General features: G+C 38.8%; 2 protein-coding genes across 5 annotated transcripts in view; both read left to right on the top strand.

The window, feature by feature from the left end:
* The window catches only part of zcchc7 (zinc finger, CCHC domain containing 7), a 59,089-nt gene extending 47,984 nt beyond the window's left edge, over nt 1-11,105 (top strand). For all 3 annotated transcript variants that reach the window (XM_015032385.1, XM_015032383.1, XM_015032384.1), the window contains exons 8-10: nt 7,786-7,881; nt 8,032-8,149; nt 9,079-11,105. In XM_015032385.1, coding sequence (XP_014887871.1) covers nt 7,786-7,881; nt 8,032-8,149; nt 9,079-9,683 — 819 coding nt within the window. In that variant the 3' untranslated portion in view covers nt 9,684-11,105. The remainder of the gene's footprint in view (nt 1-7,785; nt 7,882-8,031; nt 8,150-9,078) is intronic.
* A 366-nt stretch (nt 11,106-11,471) lies between these two features.
* On the top strand, nt 11,472-21,940 carry pgm2 (phosphoglucomutase 2). 2 transcript variants are annotated; one of them, XM_015032381.1, is made up of 14 exons: nt 11,472-11,699; nt 13,569-13,736; nt 14,795-14,986; nt 15,674-15,757; nt 15,920-16,113; nt 16,194-16,383; nt 16,481-16,578; nt 17,645-17,825; nt 18,539-18,632; nt 19,294-19,423; nt 19,503-19,695; nt 20,534-20,667; nt 20,906-21,019; nt 21,425-21,940. In XM_015032381.1, exons 1-13 carry the CDS (start codon nt 11,625-11,627, stop codon nt 21,006-21,008), a joined length of 1,836 nt encoding a protein of 611 aa, XP_014887867.1. In that variant the 5' UTR covers nt 11,472-11,624; the 3' UTR covers nt 21,009-21,019; nt 21,425-21,940. The 2 variants fall into 2 exon arrangements, with proteins under 2 accessions (XP_014887867.1, XP_014887866.1); XM_015032380.1 differs by having other exon boundaries at nt 20,906-21,940.
* Nucleotides 21,941-22,410: the final 470 nt, after the last annotated feature.

Here is a 22,410-nt window from a genome sequence, read left to right as displayed (position 1 = left end):
ATACTTTGTAGGTCCGTAATATTTTAAAAAACAGAGGGGAGATTCTGGAGCTGTATTGTGCTTTCAGAAGAAAATTCTGTTGGCGCATTGTGTGTGTGCGTCTGTTTCAACCTCTTTGAAATCTGCAGTTTTGTTGTGTTGGCCCGGTAAAAACATTTCCAACACGGTTTAAAACAAGTTCATTCCACTAAATGACCATTCGAATAAAAGATAAGTATCAAAAATGATCAACTAGTTTTTTTAAAATTACATTTCTGACAAATCAAAGCATCAATCGAGTCGATCGCTTCCAACAGAAAGACGATGAATGTCGATGATGGAGAAAAAGGCCAGAGTGTGGATTTTAGTGGCCGACTGTTTGTGTACTGACTACATGAAAGCCTCTCATGATTGTACATTCGATGCATGCATGCATACATGCAAAACACATTAACTGTTTCAGCAGCTCTGTCCTCTGCTTTCATAAACCTGTGTGCAGAGTTTAGACTGACGCGCCCCCTTCTGGTAGCTGGAGGAAGTGGGGAATTCAAACCTCTTTCAACCTACTTCTTGAAATCTGATGCGGCTTCATCAGATATTCATCAGATATTACCTGCATCTGTTTGGTGTGTTTTATGCGCTACATGAATGTGAGTGAGGTATAGAGAAGGTGGGACGCTGAGGGAGGGGCTGGAGGACGGAGTTTATTAAACTGTTGGACAGAGACATGGAGGCTGCCTGTGAGCACACAGCTGCTGATAGGTACAGGTATGTCTGCTTGTGAACATTGATTGGCCGCTCTTTAGATAGCAGCGGTGACACCTGTACGCTGGTGTTTATCGATCGGCAGCTTTGCCGACAGTGCTGTGTGTTTATTGAGCGGATTTTCTCATCATGCTCCTATCTGGGTGGGTGTGCATTGATCTTTTCCTGAGGGACAGGTGTGGATGTGTGTAGTATTGCCCTTCTCCCGTGGAAAAAAAACTATCCTTCCTGACTTTGAAATAAAGCTGTTTGAACTCTCCTGTTTCCCACCTGGCTGCCCTTCTTCACCCCATCATTCACAGCGTTTTACCTTTTTAATGCATTTCTGTCTCAGTAGACATGCTCAACTCACACATGCCCATTGTTAGGCCAAGGTTAGGACATTTTGTCCCTTAAATCCTCTTATATTCTCTCAAAGAAAGTGCTGTTAAATTTCTAATAAGGGTGAAATTCATGGTAACACAGAAGGCTCTTCAGGTTGTCAGTTGTTAAATTAAAGCACTTGATTCAAAGGTAGGTTGATCATTTCTTCGTCTTTGTGGGGTTTTGGTGGAACAGAATAAATTGGGGTCAGTAGAGACTTTCAAAAAGTCACAAAGTTACACACTTATTTTTTTCAATGTTAAATTGACGAAGGGCAGATTTGACCCAGAGTCAACCTTCACTAACATGTTCTCAAGCGAAGCTTCATTCACCATTTACACATAAACCATTTCATATCCATGAACCAGTAAACTGTTTAATATCGTGTTTTTAAGTATTTTTGAGGAATTAGTGACAGTTTTATTAAACTAACCAAAACCCAGCTTTAATTTGACTTGGATGTATATAATTGTCAGAAGATTTTGCATTGCATCATGTTTCTATTGACTGTGATTCTGATCGACTCCCACAAAACATGACAGATTATAACCCTTCATCAGACCGAAATAATACCTATTAACTTCCTGATTGCAGATGTTATTTATAAGTCATATAAATATATTTTCTCACATTAGACTGAGTTGATTGCAGAAAATTACTTTAACTGGATATAATTTGTTTCCTCTGTGTTAATTTAAATCCGTGTGATGTTTCTCCAAGTTCATGAATGCCTTTAAACATCTTCTTTTTACCAAATTTATTTATTTAGAGGAATTTTACTGATCTTTATTTTTACTTAAGAGAAAATATAATGTTTTATGTAACATGTAATCTGTAGATTTAGATTGTGTAAAATGATTAAATGATTCTTTAAATGTATTTGCTGAGGGTTTGTTTTCAGTTGTAAACAGCAGAAGTGCTCTTCTCTTACTTCTGTGTAAGACTGAATCTCTGAATTCATCTGTCTGTCCCTAATGGGGGCTTGTGAAGTTAATTTTGCTTTCTGGGGATGGAGCGCCAGTCGGTGGTCGGTCAGGGGAAATAACTCTCTGTTTCCACAGTCTTCAGGAAATCCGTTTTCTTATTATTGTTAGACCTCTAACTGCATCCAAACCTTTTATTTTTTGTGAAATTCTAAATATTGTTTTTTTTTTTGGTTCATATTTTTACCATGATCTTTTTTTATTTAGATATATGCAAAAATAAATAAAATTATTGAATAGAAAAGAAACGAGCACCATGTGAAAACAAATGAAGGAAAACACCAATCCTGGCTCTGAGTCCAACTGGCTTCATCACATTTCCTTGACCCGAACCATTCTGGCATCAGGTCCTCTGTTCTTCTGGGTGGTTTGACCTTCGTTGTACTTTTCCCCGGTCCTCCTTTCCCTCTCTGGCTGACCGCTTTCATTCGTTCTTCTCTTAAGAATGTGCACAATTCAAATGGATTTCCTGTAGAAATCCCTTAAATCCGTTTCTGTGCAGAAAGCTGTTTTTGCTGCCTCATCATTGTACAGTACAGACTGTCCTGTCTGCTCCTCTCTGCCCTGTCAAAAGCCTCTCAGCTCTTTATTCGCCTCAGACTGAGGCACTAACAGCAGTGCATGCAGACCAGATAACAGCCTTGAAAGGGAGAACTTCTGCTGAGTTTTCCTCTGACGCTGCGGACATGGAGGAACATCTTGGTGAAATTGTGCATGTTCATCTAATTAGTGAAGCAAAGCAATGTGATCAGTAATTCCCATGATGCATTTCCCACATGTGGTTCAAGGTTTATGAGACCCTAAGCTGTTATTGGTCAGCTTTAGTGATATCCTTTTTGTAAAACTAGTGGTATTTGCATTATACTGTTAACATAACTGTTGTTATAGTTTACAACTGGAAAATATTAGCAGAATATATTCTATCATTATAAAACAATATAATACACCTTGATCTTCACATTAATTCAGATACACAGCCCAGATCATTTCTGGCAGAATTAATCATTTTTCCGCATATTGATGTAGTTTTAAGTACTTTAACTATGACTAAAGAATTATCGTATTAACGACAAAATATTTACTCAGAATTATATTTACAGACTAACTTTATGCTCTTCTATAAAACATTTTCAATGTCACTGACTTTTCTGTGTTTGACAAGTCAAGTGGTGAAACATCAAGTTTTCTTTTAGTATATCAAAGTGAAAAACTCCTGAACAAGAAAAATAATCTAGTAGAGTGAATTTAAATTCACTTTGTGTTGGCGTACTAAAAATATGAACAAGGTTAGGTACATGTTTTTTTTTTTTTTGATTAATCTTGAATAATCTTGAAATTTATTTTTTCTTTTTGATTCAACACAAAAAATACCTACATTTATCAAAGAGCCTGAAGCTCATGTGTCTATCTTGTATTTTCCTAAAAAAAAGAAAACCTGAACCTGAACTTAGTATTAACATGGAAAAGCTTCACGTTTCCCTCATATCTTGATCTGGCTTTGATTGGGCTAAAACTATGAATTTAGTCATGTACAAATAGTTAAATTCAAATAAAAAGGACAAACTTAAATAAATATAAACAGATTGCTTTGGAGGAAGACGGCATCCCATCTCTCTTTTTCTCTCAGATTTTCTTAAATAAGCTGTTGCATGCACACAGAGAACCATAGGAATGCACCCACAATGCCCACTCACACACTCTTGCACACACAGGTGCAGTGTTATCAGAGGTCTTGCAGGCTTTGCAGGTCATTGTGGCTTTGTGCTTAGCAGGATGGTGTTGATTTGATGTATGTTTGGTTGGCTCAGATGTAAATTTAGGGTTTAACGTCCCGCCTGGTGCCTACGCAGCTCTGTCCATCTGTACGTAGCTCATCTAAATCCCCGTCTCCAGTGCCCACATATGCCGTCTCTGTCTAATTGGTGGGGAATAAGTGGGCACCTCCATATAAACATGGACTCACGCTGGCGACAGCAGAGTCAGGCTTGTGGGCTCAGCTTTTGAGCGCTAAGAATAGAAAGCGTACAACTTACATTTGAATGGGTTAGCTTGTTTCCTCTGTTCGACCTTCCACGGTGTGACCAGATTACCGCCAGCTCCTGCCCTGAAAGAAGGTTTTTCTCCAGAGGTGGCACCCAACCCTGCATCATATTATCACCACAGTTCAGAAGCGCTCTTTTATTTTTTTTATACCGGTGAGCAGAAAATCTGATTTTCTTCAGAGTTGCTGATTCTGGATGAGATTCGTTCTTAGGAGACTGGTGTTATCTTTGAGTAGGATTTAAGGAGGATCTTATTTTGGTTCTGAAAGGCAGCAAGAATCGGATCCTGATATTTAGTCAAGTTTATTTGTATAGCACATTTCAGCAACAAGGCAGTCCAAAGTACTCTACATCATTAAAAACAGTCACCAATTGTGAAACAAACATTAAACATTACATTTTATCAGATGCCATCATCAAAGACATTAATGCACATCAAACATGTTTATCAATGTTCCAATTACTACAAATCAAAGGCAACTATAAACAGATTGATTTAAAGGAACTCAGTGTTTCAGCTGTTTTGCAGTTTTCTGGAAGTTTGTTCCAGATTTGTGGAGAAGTTGAATTGTGCTTTAGATGTTCCACCTCTTCTCCACCTTAACTGCGATTTATTCTCTTTCTGAGTAAAAAAATTCTTTACGTTACTTTGCTAATTTGCCAATGAGAATAAAGGGGTTTAAAATTGATGCATCCAGTGCATTTATTATGTTGTGTCTTACCTTCCAGGCATTTCTTCTCACCCAGAGTTTAATCCCCTGTTTATCTAATATGTATATACTGGCATGCTTCTCTCCCACACAGCACAGGGGCGTGTTTGCTTTGGTATGAGCCCAGTAGTCCGATGTTGGGGAGCGGAGCTGCTGTCTATGATAAAGCAGGCATAGTTGGTCCCCTGTGGGTCCAGTAACATATGCAAACCTCTCCCCATTGCTGCAATAACATATGCAAAACACTGCTGCTGGCCCCGGCCCCCATGCTCCCACCAGATCCCACCCCCTCTCCTCTACACACAAGCGTGTTTGCTCCTCGGATTTTGTTTGATAACTGTGTGTGTGTGTGTGTGTGTGTGTGTGTGTGTTCCTTCAGATTGTAGTTTTTGTAACAGTCTGAGCTTTGTGTTGGCCGAAGGATTATCACAGCTTTGCCACCAGCAGCCAAGGCAAGGAGCAGGAGTAGAGCAGGGCTTAGTCAGACGCGACATATGTGGAGGGACAACTGTGGGAAAATACATTTGTGTCTGTGTGTTTGTGTGTGTGTGTGTGTGCGTGCATCAGTAACAGTGCGCTGGTGTGTTTATGCGTGTTCACATGGGGATGATTGGCTGTCTGTGGCCTTTGGACCATTCATCCACACACACAGGCCCTAAAACTACCCACGAGTGTCTTTCCGGGATTCCCTTTATCTTGAGGTCGACCAGCGTCTCGGTTTCAACAGAGTTCAAGAAGATCCATGAGGTTCAAAAGTATAAACTCTTGTTCTGTATCTGAAGTGATTGGGTTTAAATGTTTTTTTGTAGTTCTCGTTTCTGAGGAACCCATATGTAGAAATAGGGTGGGAGATTAACTTGGCTTTTTGAATAGTAGCTACTTTTTTGTCTCATTGTCTAAGGAACGTTTCCTCTTTTAGGTCTGCTAAAATTAACCAAAAATATTTTTATTTTTCAATTGCCAAAGGACAGGGAAACTTTTTTAAAGTTCCTTCAAACTCAGAGGATTACTTAAGTTTTCTTAGTGTAGGTGGCATTGCCTAAAGCTTACGGTTTATGTCAAGTGCTTTTGATGTTTCCACAAACTTCTTTAAACAGTTTGTTGTAATTTAGGTAAATTTCTCCCAACAGAGCTGTTGTACCTGAGTTTGTAGACAGCCTTGCTCTCACACCTCAAGTTCTCTCCACAGATGCCCTGCAGGACTAAGCTCAGTGCTTTGGGATGGCCACTTCAAAACCTTGACTCTGTTGCCCCTAAGTCAGTGTTTAGCAGATTTGGCTTTATACACAAGATCAGTTTGTGCAGAAGCTTGAACTTCCTGGATGATTTATTGAGATGTTGCTTCAATATTGTTTCTTCATGATTTTCCCAGGGTTTTTTTTTTTTTTTTTTTTGAGTCCTTATACTCCAGGAGCCTATCAGTTGATGATTATTTCAATAATCGATTCATCACTATTAAGCTAATTAATCATTGCAGCCCAAATTCGGACCAAAATGTGTTCCTCTTTGGAATACGACATTCACCTGATTCCTAAACAATATGATGACAGAACTGTGTTCATACAGTGCGTATAAATATCATGCATGAGCTGTTATGCTTCCAGTGCAAAAGAGACCAAACTGGGGTGATCTCCATAGGTTCCCCTTGTTTAAATACTTACGATGGGCTCAAAATGTGGAAATATTTCAGGGATAAATGGTTCTTTCCTTGATTTAATATTGGTTGAGGCAGACAGCGACCCACACACACACATTCGAAGAAAGCTTTTTACCAGCATTTCGCAGAACTATATAACAGGTTGGTGGGAGAATACGAGGGGATTTAATTTCTTCTTTCTCCCTCTGCTTTGCTTCATTCAGTCCGTGTGCTGGATCAGACTACGTGGAGATAACGCAAGCCCAAGGTCAGGGAGGAAGAGACCTGCAGCCAATTTACATGAGAGATGAATGGGAAGAGGGGCAGGAAGGGTGGAGGTCGGGGTGGGGGGGCTCGAGACCGGGACTGTGATCTCCTTAGGGTGCACACGCCTGTGTTAATATGTGTGTGTGTGTGTGTGTGTGTGTGTGTGTGTGTGTGTGTGTGTGTGTGGTTGCGAGAGGTCTGTGATCTCCTGGCCTTTGTGATGGAGATGGACCCGGCAGGCCCGACCCGATAATGACGCGACGCTCTAATAGCATTCATCCCTTCTACCGCAAAACTACTCAAGCGGAAAAGAGAGGGGAGGACAAGGGAAAAAAAAAAAACAAATGTGAGGGGTAGATGTTGGTTTGCAGGGGGGTGTACGGATCGGGGGGTGGGGGGGTTAGAGGTGCAGGTGGGAGGGGAGGTGAGCTAAGCTATGTTTAAGAAATGATGGGGGCCACAAATCATTTGTAATCTCAGAATCAGGGTGAGGGAGAGAGAAGGGGGACCATAGGTGACAGCGTGATGGTGTGTGCAGCTCTGGGCTTGTGTGTTTCAGAGAATAGCATTAGATGTGTGAGTGTGTGTGTGTGTGTGAGACATTAGCAGTAAATGCACTCTGCCTGTGTCTCCTTTCTCTCTCTTTATCAGTGTATATTTGCTGTGGGCGCTGGAGCATGGAAGGCTTTCAGAACACTGGCCCATAGGGGACGGGACCCTGTGTCCAAAACACACACAACACACACACACACACACACACACACACACACACACACAGTTACTTATCATACAGGGTCATTACAGGCCTCTAACTATACCTTGGTAATCAGAGGTTCATATCACCGACCATATTCAGCCGTCCTCAACAATGGAGAGCATGGGAATGATGGCAGAGGCGAGGGGGACTGGCAGACAAACGGAGGGCTGAACCTCCATTTTATTGTCCCGTTTGTAGATGAAACACAGACAGATGGAGAATTAGTAAAAGATGTTGGTTTTATAATTACAAGCAGGTTTGATTTCTGTCTTTCTTTCCTCAGACTAAGAAAGGTCCTCCTGTGAAGCAGCCGGGAGGCGACGGTGATCAGTCTGCTGCCTACTGCTACAACTGTTCCAAGAAGGGACACTTGGGTTATGTGAGTACCTTAATCTGTCTTTGTCCTTCCAGGTTGGATTTCCATTGTCTTGTAAAAGTATTTACACCCTTTTTTATGTAACAACCTAAAACTTGTATACAACTATAATTTTTGTCGATTTGTGATTACATTTGTGCACATTTTCCTCAGGAATGTACAAAACAGAGGATGTTCAGTGGGGTTTTTCCCAGCTACCCTTTCATCAGTCACTATGACACTGTGAAGGACATCAACCGCAGACTACACAGGATGAAGATAAAGGCTAACGGTAAGTCACACAGAGACAGTTTAAAAGGAAAAAGTAATAGAAACAGTTAAGGTTAACTTTAAAAAAAACCCCCCCCCCCCAGTCAATTTTTTTCCTAAAAATGTCCCCAATTTTAGCATACAAGAGAAATCCTTGACTGTTCCTCTTTGCACAATATGTCTGTCTTGAGTTTTTTCAAATTCTCTCTACTTTTTAGCTCGCCCCACAGCTTCCATGTAGGATTTGGGTGTGGAGGCTGAGATGGCCTTGAAATAAAGTCAACTAGGCATTTATTTCTGTGATTTGGCCAAATGTTTTGGATCATTATACTCTTGCAGCACTTAAAGGGGAAGCATCATTTTCTTGACAGAAATCTTTTGTTTAAAATCCCCTGCTGTCCCATTCCAGCAAGATTCCCCTGGTCTTTTGAAAGTAACAGGCCCACAGCATCACAGATCCTCCACCTTACTTAACAGTGGGCATAACTACTACTTAAAGTCACCGTCCTAACTTAGGAAGATCAATTCACACATTTCAGAATGTAATGACATGCTCTCTTGTCTTTCCCATTTTGAAGAGTGGCTAAGAAGAATGGGAAGAATGGGTCACGGCACATTTATACACCAGAGAAACAGGAAGTCATGGTGGACTGATTAGTAATGCCTCAGATGCATTATGTTAAAGGGATTGCTAGAAGTACCACTAAATGTGACAGTAGTAATTTTATTAAAATATAATACATAATTGTTAAAGGATGAATTCTTCACAAATTTTCAGTGTGAGATTCTGAATTTATTTTAAGGCTTTCTACACATCTTTACCTGCGATGCCATTAAGTGTGGAGGGTGCTATGAGTCTATATTTTCTCTATATCATATCAAACAAAAATAAAAATTATTTGAATGTTTAAATCCTTTATTATTATTATTATTTTTTTTTTTTGTTCTTAGATATGGGAAGAAATGGCAATCTGTCTTCTGGATCCCCAGCCCCTCCAACCCCTGGACCACAAAGGAAGAAACAAAAAATCAACCATCAGAACGCCAGCCCGCACTCTAAGAACACGCCTCACCGAATCCTAAACAGCTACAGACCAAGTCCAAATCACATCATCTTCAGTGTTGACGACTTTAATGATGCTACACCCAAAACAAAGACGGCTAAGCAGCCCAAAAGTGGTGGCAGTGCAAAACCATGGAAGCCTAAAAGAGCTGTTCCCACCACAAGAGACCCAGTGCCATTGAGTAAGCTAGTTATTGATGAAGCAGACAACTTTCCCAGAGGAGGAGGGCCTCAAGGGAACAAGGAGGAGAAGATGAGAAAGAAAAAGAAGGGCTGTAAAACAAAACAAGTTAATTCATCTATAGCAGACCATGTTTTTAGGACTGGAGGAGAGCAGAGTCAGGACTCAAAATCGTCAAAAAAGAAACAGACGGGAAAGAAGAAAAGACAGAAGGGACGTTCCAATAAGACTGCCAAAAAACAACTGCGTGGAGCCACGTATTCAGAAGAAGATAACCTGTTTCTCATTAAACAGCGGAAACGCAGCAGATAGTAGCAGGGTGTGTTAGGTTGTGACAGGTTGTATCAGTTTATTTAGGAATATTTTGTTATTGAGTTTTAAATCATTGGAACTGAAGCCAGAAGGGGTCTCTAAACCCCTTTATTGTATGTTTTTACAAGAACCATTTTGCATCCCAGTAACAAAAGTTGCAAGAAGTCAGATTACTGAATGCTAATTCTGTAATCTGTAAACACAGGGAACCACAAGTATTTTAAATAACCAAATGTTGCATCCAGGACGTCCATTGCAACAGTAACATTTATCACATGAAAAATTTAGTGACAGTTCATATTATGAACATTTATAACTCATACTAATATGAATGCTACAATCTGAAACTAATTACTTATTTTGTTTGTAACAACGTCTTCAGGTGTTCATTTTCACCGTGATTTAAGTCAAAGAGCTCAAATGGCAGATATTGCTAAATATTCAAACTGTTAATAAAATGGTTGCTTTGTATGATCAGATCAGTTTGACAGTTTTTCAATTTCTTTGTGAGACATGATCACTTGTTAGTGATAATTCGTTTTGTTGATAAGGTTTGGGTTACAGTGAAGCATTTTCACGATTCCTGCTTGTTTCTACACTGTAAAGTTAATTCCCTGATACACTCTGTTAGTGAAGTACAGTACGATCCTCTGCTCTAAACACAGCTGTAACATTTTACCTTGTTTTTTTTCTCTTTAAACGAAAGGAAAAAGTGTTGTGTTTGTTTTTTTTAACAAACTTGGAAATGAGTTCTTTCATTGTGAACTCTAAACATATCTTTTACTGTCAGTTTAATAGTTTATTCAAAATTAATGTTTAGACCATAATAACATCGAGGTCTGAACAATTCTTGTTTCCTCTTACTGCAAGTGTGGCCATGATGCTGATCTGCAAACAGTCCCAAAACAGGGTTTGGATTAAGTGAATCGCTAACATCCCTTTAAACTATACTATGGAAAGTTTTTTTTGTTGTCGTTGTTCATGTGCATTTGTTAAAATCTCACTTGAAAGTGTTAATGCATCTTTGAATATGAGAAAAATGAAACATTTTCACTATTAACACATTAAAAGTGACTGTAGTCTATGAAGATGACATGTTCTACTCAGTTTCCAGCTTTTTAGGACAAAATGGCTTAGCCAACTTTTAATGTTTTTAATATACTAGTTAGCATCACAGCTGCTAACTGTGAGGGTAAACATTGCAGGAGTGGACTAAGTCAGAGCCCATTGTCCCTCACAGAGAAGCTTGCCACAATGATTGATGCTTTTTCTAACACTGGGAATAAACTCCTGGGGTCAAGTGAATGTTGTGTAGCACAGTTAATTTGCTGCCAATTTTTAGTTTCAGCACATTGTCTTACACATTGTTAGCAGAAAAGTAATGTGTAAAAATTAAAATCTAAAATAAAATTTGATATTTTATCCAGTGCCCCCTTTCTTCTAATTGATGTTTTTTGAAAAGATAATATTTTAACAGATGAACAGTGTCTGTCTCCAAAACAAAAAACCCAACAGAAACTGAGATACCTGATTCATTAGTTGATTCTCTACTATAGGTATGTGTTTTAAGCTTATTACCTTGTCAAATTACTAAAGAGATCTGTGAACAAAGATTATCCTGTCATGTTTTACAAATAAAAGTAAGGCATGTCGTATGCATAGCTTGAGCTATTTTGCAAAGAATGCAAAAGGTTTGGGTCCAGTCTGGAGTGTTTGGAAGCGCTCAAAATGTTAATAGCTTTTTCCAACGGCTCCTGAACGCCTCAGTACAGACGTTGCCGGTGACGCGTTACGTCGTTTCCGCCCCATGTTGTTCGCCGTCAGGTGCCGACATCCGCATCTGCATTTGTGTCAGAGAGAGCTGCGGGCTCGGTACTTTATCGTCCAAGAACCTGACAGGACGGTGTGTTGATCCGGACCAAGAGGCGGGAAGAAAAAAAGATGGAGGACGGTTTGAAACCAACCGGCGACACCAAGCTGGACCAGGCTATCCGGCAGTGGCTGCAGTATGACCGGGTGAGCTCACGGAGCTAGCCGCTTAGCTGACCCAGGATTCTGGGGTTTGCCTGACTGGTAGCATGGCTGTTTCCAACCACTACATTTAGGGGAACAGCCTAAAAAAAACTAGACCGCTCAAACGTAACTGATGAACAATTAACTTTAGTGTTTATGCTTTCCACCCACCAAAAACAATGTGTGATTTCCAGAAGAAAATTGGGTATTTTCGTTGTGATGCAATTATAGACAGCCTAAACTGAATCAAAATGTGAGTCAAGTTTTGTCAAGTTTTTTTATGCATACTGTTTATCAGTATTTTCCGAGTAGGTAAACACATTTATGTATGATGTTATTACTGAATAAACTAAGGAGGAAAGCGGTCACAATGAACAGCTGAAAAATAACATGAGCTCAACCGTGTATATTAGAAAAAAACGGTCTCAAAGTCTCAATTTTAAATCTGAGCAGCGCAGACATCAATTTTAAAGGTTTGAACTCAAGGAGCGTAGCAGTGCAGATAAGGACAGATAGGCCTATTGATTAAAAAATTATGAGTTTACTTTTAAAGTGGGAAATGGGTTCTCTAAAGCAGTGATTTCTAAACTTTACAGCTTCTGACCCAGAAAATAAAAAAAAAATATGAGTCTGAAGATTAATTTCCACTGAGTCAGATTAAAAGATGGCATTGGCAGCCAATATGTTGTGCAGTATGTTGGTTAGTTATTTCCAAGACCATCTTTATGTTTTTATCAAATATATTTTTTATTAAGGTTAATTTCTGAAGAGCACCTCAAAATCCAAGTGGGTCCAACCCCAACTTTGGGAACTATTTACAGGACGGCATTCCTTCACCAATATTTAATGACAATGACCACAAAGTTCATCAGTGTTTCGTACAATAAATTTAGTTACTAAATAAAAGTACTTATCGTAGACCTATAACTAATTAATTAGTTGTTAGTGCTGTTTGTGTTTTCATTACAGTCTTGTTTAATTAACTTGTTATAATTAGTAAGCCACAAACTTTTGATTATGAAGTTAATATTTACTGCCATCATGTTGAACAGAGAAAACCAAAACTGCCTGCTGTTAACACAGACAGCCAACCTATTTTCATCAATTTCATCAAAAATGTATTCATCCTGTTAACTATCAAACTTTTTTTTTATTTATTTTCACATAATCTGGTTCACAAAACATTTGCAGGAAAGTAGCTAATTTTTAATGATTTGTTTCTATAATTGTCACAGTCATGTTTGTAATTATAGAAGGCTGACCAGCACAGGAAGAGTCCTTCTTGGTCCTAAAGAGTCATGCAGAGCCACCAATTAGTTTTCAGGGGACTCAGATTCATTAGTCTTAGGATAATTGTGTTAAGAGGGTCTCACTGAACAAGTCGAGTCTTACTGAAAAGACATTTTCATCTCCTTCTTGGTGTGCCACAAATGATTGAAATGTTGTCTTCTTTATTTATTTATTTTTTTTAAAGTTGTACAAAACTGAGAAAAATAAATATTCTTATACTATTGTATTTTGTCATTATTTTGTTTGAGAACATGTGAGGTCAAAATGACTCTAAACGTATTCTGCTTGGTGAAATGTGTTTGTGACTTTCACCTTTTAGACTTGCATACTATTTTCATCTGTTATAAGCTATCAAATTTTGGGGGTTTAGGCAGTATTAAGCAAAGAAAAAATTATACAACTTCTTTTTGTCAGATTTAGGAAGTCACGTGGCATTGCTAAACCTTGACATAAGATGCCACAAACAAATTTTGTAACGCAAACCTCCTCGTTACCAGATAAAAACCTAAAGATTTTCTTTAAATAATAAGTCTGTTTGTATTTCTGACTATAGCAAAAATATTTTGGGTTTATATTTCCTAGAACCCCAAGACAAAATCCCTGGTGCAGGACATGGTGAAGGATGGATCAATGGAGGCTCTGAAGAAGTGTTTCTCCTCCAGGATGGAGTTTGGTACGGCTGGGCTGAGAGCTGCCATGGGCCCCGGCATATCCTGTATGAATGACCTCACAATTATCCAGACCACGCAGGTTGGTTAATTGATAAGCTACTGCCAGACGTTAAGCACTCAGGTCACATGAGTGTCACGTTAAAGCCTAAAGCTCAAAAGCTTCTGTATATCACCAGTAGGTTCTTCCTGTATATTTACCCGAAACAGTCAGGCCTTTATCATTTGATTCACATTACACTATCAGCAGGCAAGTAATGTTGATAATAGTCCTCTCGTAGTAAAATATATATAAAAAAAAACCCAACAACATATAAATAAGGAGAGAATGGTGATAACCAATACAAGAGTAAAGTTATGGATCAGTCTTTGTTAAATAACCCCCCACCTCACTGTTTATAGATCTTCATGGTTTTACATTACTCTCAAAGCCCTGAGGAGTGTGTAATCGAGAGAGTATGTGGCTCCGATCACAGCTTCATTTCTATTTATTACTCCACACGTCAGTACACTCTCTCCAGAAAATTGCGTTAGCTCTCCGTTTAGCGACTGTATATACGAGTTTGGCAATAATTCCTGTGATTACTTTTGATTGGTTGGACTTTCAGCACAAATCCTGTATTGATTAATAGTGTAGAAGAGGAATAAAGAGGTGAGGAAATGGAAAATTCATTTTTTTCCTTTTCCTTTTTCTTACTTTTTTCTTCTCTTCTTCTCCTATTAGACCAAGTCTCATGCTGGCTGTCACCTGATTTCAGCTGAAAATCTGGCCAATCAGATTAGTTGAAAGAGGTCTGCTTCTGACTGACAAATACTTAACCAACAGTACTTCTCCCCATACTGCATTCATGGACCCGGACATAAATGATGATTGGGGTTATGCGCTCTCTCATTTAATATGCTCTGTTGTAATTGCTCATTATTGGCAGGAATGTGATGCCATATTTAACAGCAGTTTGCTGCTGGACCAGTGGAAATAACTACTTGTGCTGCTGCATTTGGAGGCTCAAGCTATTTGAATATGAACTCTTTGCCAGGCCAGAAGACGAGTTTCTATCGGTGTTAGAATATCAGACGATCTATAAACTAACACCAGCTTACTTTCTCTCAATCATTCAATGAATTGTTCTGATGTTCCAGGGTTTCTGTCGCTACCTGGAGCAGAGTTTCGGTAACCTTAAGGAACGAGGCGTGGTCATCGGGTACGACGCACGCGCCCACCCTACCAGCGGGGGCAGCAGCAAGCGCTTCGCCAGCCTGGCCGCAGCAGTTTTCATCAGCCGAGGAGTTCCTGCCCACCTCTTCTCTGAGATCACCCCAACACCGTTTGTGGTACGCTCTTGAACATCTGTGTTCTCTACTTTGGGGGCGTTAATTGTGTCTAATATACACACCAGATGGTTAAAAAGAGATTTACCGCTTTGGAAGCACATTCATGTGCTTTTAATGTTTGTCAAGTTAAGACAAACTTAACTTGACATTTTTATGTCAAGTCAAGTTTGTCTGCTGTCAGGATTTTAGTGTGATGGACGTTGTGAGGACATAAGCTCCAGGGCAAATTCCATTTAAAAAGTCGCTCAGTTCTGGTGCACAGCACGTTACATAACACACAGATTTCACAGGTTGTGTTTAGGATATCGTCATGTTCTCTGTATTTTCTGTCCAAACACGTCTGCATTGTAGAGCCCAAACTGCACACATTATTCTGCACCCAAAGTCAAAACCTCAACCTTTCAATCTAAAGCTTTATCTATAAAATTTAAGCAATGTGTTGGACTTTATTTTTTAGCATTTTTCTGTTCTTGTATGCAACAAATCTAAAATTTTCACATTTCAATGTCAAATGTTGAGAAATGAACTTGGATGTGACGATCTATGAAATTGATATCTTAAAATAGTGCAAAAGAAGAATGCAAGCCTGTCATAAAACAGCTGCTTAAGTTTTATAATAAGCTATTTCTATGTTTTCTGTTTTTGGAATGTCATGCTGCCGTCTTTCTCACGTTGTTCGTTTTGCAGCCTTTCACAGTTTCCCACCTGGGTCTGTGTGCTGGCATCATGGTGACCGCCTCTCATAACCCCAAGCAGGACAACGGCTACAAGGTACAACTGACTTATTTCCGTTTTGGTTTTCATCAGAAGTGCATTAGTACGTTTTTACACGGGACCATAACACTGTCATAGACCATTGTAGTTCATTTTCTGATCTTTCTCACAGGGAAACAGGTGGAAAAATAATCTAAAGAATAAACTTTTTCCTGCCAGGTTTACTGGGAAAACGGCGCCCAGATCGTGTCTCCTCATGATTCTGGAATCTCCAAAGCCATTGAGGAGAACTTGGAGCCCTGGCCGGCATCCTGGAACACAGAGGAGGCCCTGAAGGCCGCCTTGCTGAAAGACCCCTTCCTGGATGTTAACACACAATACTTTCAAGCCATCCAGAAACACTGTCATCACAGGTACTCCATAAGTTTAAAACAGTTTTGTGGAGTGTGTCATGTGGTACAGTGTATAGATGATTTAACTTGTTTCTTTGCAGAGAGATAAACAAGAAATCAGAGGTGAAAATAGTGCACACTTCTGTGCACGGCGTTGGTCACACATTTGTCCAGTCGGCTTTCAAGGCTTTTGATCTTCACCCCCCGTATCCCGTAGAGGAACAGAAAGATCCAGACCCTGAATTTCCCACCGTCAAATACCCAAATCCTGAGGAGGGGAAGGGAGTTCTGGTACGCACTGAACAATAACCCAATGCTCTCCACATGTAAATGATTCAGCCACTGCCGTGTTTGTGTTCATTTGGTAATTTTTCGGTTTGGTTCGCAGACATTGTCGTTTGCTCTTGCAGAAAGAGAAGGAGCCTCTGTGGTTTTGGCCAACGACCCTGATGCTGATCGATTAGCAATAGCCGAGAAGCAGGAAAGGTTTGTGTTTCATATTTATGACTTTAGAAAACCACTCCCAAAAAAATCACACATTTCTGCAATGACATTTTTTATGAATGCAGACATGTGTGTGTTATCAGATAAGTAGAACGGCTTAAAATAGTTTCCATTTATTTTTATTTTTTTTAAATGGCACAATCTCTCTGAAAACTTTAGGAAAAATCCACTTTTTAACTTCAGTGCATTTATTTAGTGGAAGAAAAAAAGGTAAGAAATTGTTTTAAATAAAATCTCCAGTTGGACAATCATTACTGTTACCTATAGCCATCCTGTTGTAGATCAACACAACTGAGGCATTTTAAAATGGAGACTTACATTTCTAAAGCTGATCAGTTTGTAAGATCTTCCAATTACTAATTGATAACTTCTTGCTTTTTTTGGAGTTTTTGTTTGTTTTAGCCACTAACCTGGATGAGGGCCAGTAATACAAATGAACATTTTGCCCATTCACCAGGAGTTAAAAAAAAAAAAAAAATCAAGACAGAATTGGCTCACTGGATGAAAAATTCACCTTCTGGCATGTCCACCTCAATTACCAGACCTACTTAGAAGTTCTCAGAAACTCAGATTAACTTAAAAAGTGAAGAATAAATAATAAAAATGTTGCTTTTACTCATATTTTAGAGGAACTGTTGGGTAGCTGAATTTGTTGTAACAAAGTCTCGGGACTTTGTTAGTATTTCTCCAGGCCTGATGTCTCTTGACACTGAATAAATGAACTATATAATTATATGATTTTTTTTTTTTTTTTTGTACTTTTCATTTTTAAGTTTTCTATGTGAGGGTACACTACTGCAATTAGATCAATATTAATTCAGAGTTTTTTATACATTGCTATTTATAACCCTTTTATTTAGCTGAGAATACTTTAAATCACAGTGGTAGTTCTTTTTCTTTTTTTTTAAACATATTAGCTAGTTGCATTCTTTCCTGCTTATAAAATGTCTCAAATATCATCATCTCTGACCAGTTACTCGTGATGTAATTCTGCCTTGGAGACTGAAACGCTTCTTTACCTTTCACCTTCCTGTCTCGTGTGGCTCAGTGGACAGTGGCGCGTGTTCAGCGGCAACGAGCTCGGCGCGTTGCTCGGCTGGTGGATGTTCCACTGCTGGAGTGAGCAGAACTCTGACGCTGCCGCGGTGAAAAACCTCTACATGCTGGCAAGCACCGTGTCGTCCAAAATACTGAGAGCCGTCGCTCTGAAGGAGGGCTTCCACTTTGAGGTAATGCATTCAGGCTTGCAAAACTTTTCTGGCCTCATTTGTAAAAACATCTGTAGAAAAAATTTGTAGACTCCAAGCATATCAGAGTTTATTGCAGGAAAATACTTTCTTGTAATTTTGTTTTTTACTTTAATTTTATATACAGTTAAAGCAACAAATCTGTATTAACTTTTTATCTTGTATTATTGTATCATAGAGAATCTTGATACAATAGATTTGGTCAGTTTTAATTCAGTTAGGATTACTAAGACGATTTCTATTTGCTAAATGTCAGGGTAAAGAGGGAACTTTCTTCACAGTCAGAAGTTTACATACATTTTCTTATTCTTTAAATTTGTTCTACTTTGGTCAAGCATTTATATTTCAACAAGCTTCTCACTGCAGTTTACTGGAGTGCTTCGGTTTACCACAGATGGTGATGAGTAATCCATCAGAACGATTAAAGCCATGACATCATAATTTACAAAAAAATAGAAAAATACAGAGTTCTCTGTTATTTTGACATCTAGCAAAAATTAATAAGTTTTATTAAGAGGCACAATTTAGTCTGATTTCATTTCAGTGAGGAAGAAAATGTTTGCTTGTTTTTATATAATGTATTTAAACATAGTTTTAGTTAAGTGACTTGTTTCATAGGCATTCTATGCCGTGACATGTGTCAACCCATATTTTTGTTGTTTCTAAAGACTTTTTTCTTGATGATGTTTGGACAGGAAACCCTAACAGGTTTTAAATGGATGGGGAACAGAGCCAAAGACCTCTTGGACCAGGGAAAGAGTGTTTTGTTTGCTTTTGAGGAGGCCATAGGTAGGCACAAACACAAACTGATGTTATCGCTCTGTTAAATCACAGAGTGACTTAGATTAAAATGTCTGAAGGCTTGTGTTTTATTTGCACTGACAGGAAGTGTTTGGATTCTTTTCTGTTCGTGAAGATGTCTTTTGAGTGTCTTGTTGGCTGCTTCATCACAGCCGTCATATTAAACTATGTTATCCGAGTTGGCAAATAAGGAAACTAATACCTCAAAGTGGCATTTTGGTCAAAGCCTGTTGTAAAGATGAATTGAAAATTGAAAACGACTTCCAGAATAATTCATATGAGTTAATTTTCAATCAAATTGTCCTATGGTATGCCCAAATTAATTAGCTTACCCTTATCTGACTTTTTTTCAATTAGTCTTAAAAAAAAAAAGTTTGATTTGTTAAACAAGACGAAAAGACTGAAGAGATGTTGAGGAAAATCCACAGACACAGGCAGGTTAAGGATTGTAGTCAAACGTGCGTCAATGGTTTGTCAAACACAAACAGCATAGTTTGGAGCACTTCCATGTAACGTTATTATGATGCTGGAATTGGAATGGCATGCCATCGTACACACACGGTTATTAAAGGAAACAACAGCTGACCACCACAGCCGGGTTGTCACACACACACATGGGAAATGGACTGCCTGTATGTGTGTGTTTCAGGTTATATGTGTTGTAACTCCGTATTGGACAAGGATGGCGTCAGTGCTGCAGCTATCGCAGGGGAGATGATTTCATACCTGGCCACCAAAAACAAAAGCCTCTCCCAACAACTCACAACCATCTTTGAAGAGTAAGATGTTTACGTTATGCTGATCTAACATTAAACTTACTGCCGACTAACTCTTATTTTCTCCCTGCGAAATTGTCAGGTATGGCTATCACATCAGCAAGAACTCCTACTTCATCTGCCACGACCAGGAAGTAATCCGCAGCCTGTTTGAACGTCTGCGCAACTTTGGTGGCAAAAAGGACGCGTACCCGTCAGAATGTGGCCGCTTCTCCGTCTCCGCTGTTAGAGACCTGACCACCGGTTACGACAGCAACCAGCCCGACAAGAAGGCTGTAAGAAACCTGAACACAACATTAGAGCAGAATTTATCCTGACATCGCACTGTGAAGGTAGAAAATACTACACCATCAACAATCTATTACCGGCACCTCTGACAAAGATGTGCACAAAAGCCTCAATTGTTAAGGCGGCTTGATGACCCCAAGATGCCACTCTTTGCTGCAGTTCTTCACAAATTTTCTTTAGAGATGATTCCTGTTCTTATACTTCTGTAGTTTATTTTACACATTTTTTTTTTTTTTTACACATGTAGCAGTGTTGTTGTAGCCACAAATGACGAACATACCTCATTCTTACTTGAATAGTACGCTACGCTTTCCTGTGTTTCTTATTTTGAAGATGGGTTACAAGAAATGAGATTCTGTTTCACATTTTATGCCCCATGGAAACAGGAAGTCTTGCATGAACAATGCCAAGACCTTTTCAGTTTAAAATGTCAAATATAAAGTTTCTTCACTTGTTTAATGACTGATTTGTCTGAAACAGTTTTTTTTTTCCCTTTGATTTTTTTAATTTTTATTTAGCAAGATGATTATTCTGCAGTAAAAAAAACATTTTGTTTTAAAGTTTCTTTACAGGGATGCAACTTTTTTTAATGGAGGATGCCATAGAAAGAAAGGAACATTTTCTCACAAGAATTTTGCAAGTAGACAATAGCTTAGCCATATAACAGTGGATGCACCTATTTTGTATTTTTTTTCTAGGTTCTCTAAATGCCCAGGGAGTAAACGGTGACATAAAACCTGTCCTAAATACATTAAAATATATTTAAATGTGTTTACATGATGCATTTTTTTTAAATCTCCCTCACACTCCTTCCTGCCCTTCCAGATTCTTCCTACCTCCAGCTCCAGTCAGATGATCACCTTTACCTTCGCCAACGGTGGCGTCGCCACCATGAGGACCAGCGGCACCGAGCCCAAGATCAAATACTACACTGAGCTCTGTGCTGCACCTGGCAACAGGTGAGGCAACTCAGACCGCACTGTCAAGTGCATACTGTCTGAATATGGCAACTAAAATGTTTTCGTGATCGTTGATTTTTGTGATGGTGTGCAAAACATTTTTCAAAAGAACAAGCAAATTTTTAAAAAGATGCAAAAATATTAATTTTATAATTAATCATGAACACTTAGTTAAAAAAAAAATATCTAGAGTGTAACACCCGACTTCAGTTAATTATCATGTGGTGATGTTTTTCAGTGATGTGACACATCTGAAGAAGGAACTGGATGATTTGGTTGATGCCATCGTTGAGAACTTCTTTGAGCCTGTGAAGAATAAGCTGCAGCCCAAGCCAGAGTAGCTCTGATGGAAGCTTCATCAGAGCTGAGAAACGTCTCTCTGACCGTCGTTTCACATCTTAATTACTCCTGATGGGATTGTTTTTTTGGGGTTTTTTTCCCAGATAAATTAACTATTGTTTTTAAGTTTGTCCCAAGATCTTTAGATGTTTTACTAGTAATAATGACAAATTGTTTGGTTCATTTTAAAATAATTTGCATCAGGAAAGCAAAAATTTCACCCCACTTTAGTAGAATTAGAATGAGTCCCTCTGGATGTTTATGCCTAAAGCTATGAGCCAAACTTTTCTATAAAATCAATCAATCAATCACTGTGGAGATAACATGTTGTGGCCAGTTTTTCTATTTGTTTTGCTACTTTTGTTTTAAATAAATTGCACACATTCCTCTAGTTACGTCGCAGAAGACATAATGGAACTGATCAGATGTTTCAATTACATTTATCTGTATTTTGTGGCTTTTATTTATCCTGTGTGTTGGTTGTCCAGAGAAACCAGTTACTTGGAAATATTCAAACCAGAATATAAACAGATGTGCACACTTTAACGTTCGGATGGCAGTCATCACTGCTTCTGCTTTGCCCATCACAGCTGGAGTCAAATTCTGGCTCAGATGCGTAAAGTTGGATTTTTTTTTTCTTTGGTGCTCTTTCTAAAAAAACCTAAATCCCTAAGTTTTATCCACCTGTGTTTTTATTCCAAGAGTATATTTGTCAGCAGAACAGAGATACCTCTGTAACTTGAAGTATACCTCATTCCTTTTGACCACAACAGTAAACTTGTGTCCCCCTTTAATGCCACAATCATTCCTTTTTTTTCTAGATGGTATTATGCTCTACATTGCCTGTATTTGACATAATACCCTCTGAAAACACTGCTTTGTATGAGTGCACTGCTGCTGATGTGACACAACACAACTAAATGTTGGGAACTGCTTTTAGGCTTTGAAATTATGTCATGTTGTTAATGATAACTCTGCCACTGAATGTTTAGACCTTTATAATCACTGCACACGTGGAAACTAATTGCAGAGTTTGCAGGTTTACTGGCTTTACAACAAACTCGGTCACCATGAGATGTTGTGACTCCAGAGGGCGGTGTTCGCAGGGTGGAATGAGAATTCAGGCGGCTTCATATTCTGACAGCTTTTTTTAGAAAACGGGACCCTAGTGGAACTCGGTGGATAGCCCACTGGTAAAAGTTCAGTCCATGTTGTTAAATCTGTGGCGAAAAAGAGTTTCAAAGTATGGACACATTTTCTCATAACAGCTATCAAAAAATGTGACTGCCTGTTTTTTAGCCTCTCTTCCCTTGTCAGTAATTTTTTTTTTTTTTTTTTTTTTTGTGGGCCTTCAAAATTTAAAAATTTTTTTTTAAAAAAATTTAAATAAAATTTTAAAATTGT

The sequence above is a fragment of the Poecilia latipinna genome, unplaced genomic scaffold, assembly GCF_001443285.1.
Source record: "Poecilia latipinna isolate Pla-1442-1.1 unplaced genomic scaffold, P_latipinna-1.0 Scaffold237, whole genome shotgun sequence".
NCBI lineage: Eukaryota > Metazoa > Chordata > Actinopteri > Cyprinodontiformes > Poeciliidae > Poecilia > Poecilia latipinna.
Note: the sequence above shows the minus strand (reverse complement) of the source record. Positions and strands in the feature narration are given on the sequence as shown.

Excerpts from the sequence above, each read along its gene's own strand:
- pgm2 (XM_015032381.1), top strand. The coding sequence starts at position 11,625 with ATGGAGGACGGTTTGAAACCAACCGGCGACACCAAGCTGGACCAGGCT. Across the intron at positions 16,114-16,193 it reads CAGAAACACTGTCATCACAG|AGAGATAAACAAGAAATCAG; the intron begins GTACTCCATAAG and ends GTTTCTTTGCAG. Across the intron at positions 19,696-20,533 it reads ACCAGCCCGACAAGAAGGCT|ATTCTTCCTACCTCCAGCTC; the intron begins GTAAGAAACCTG and ends CTGCCCTTCCAG.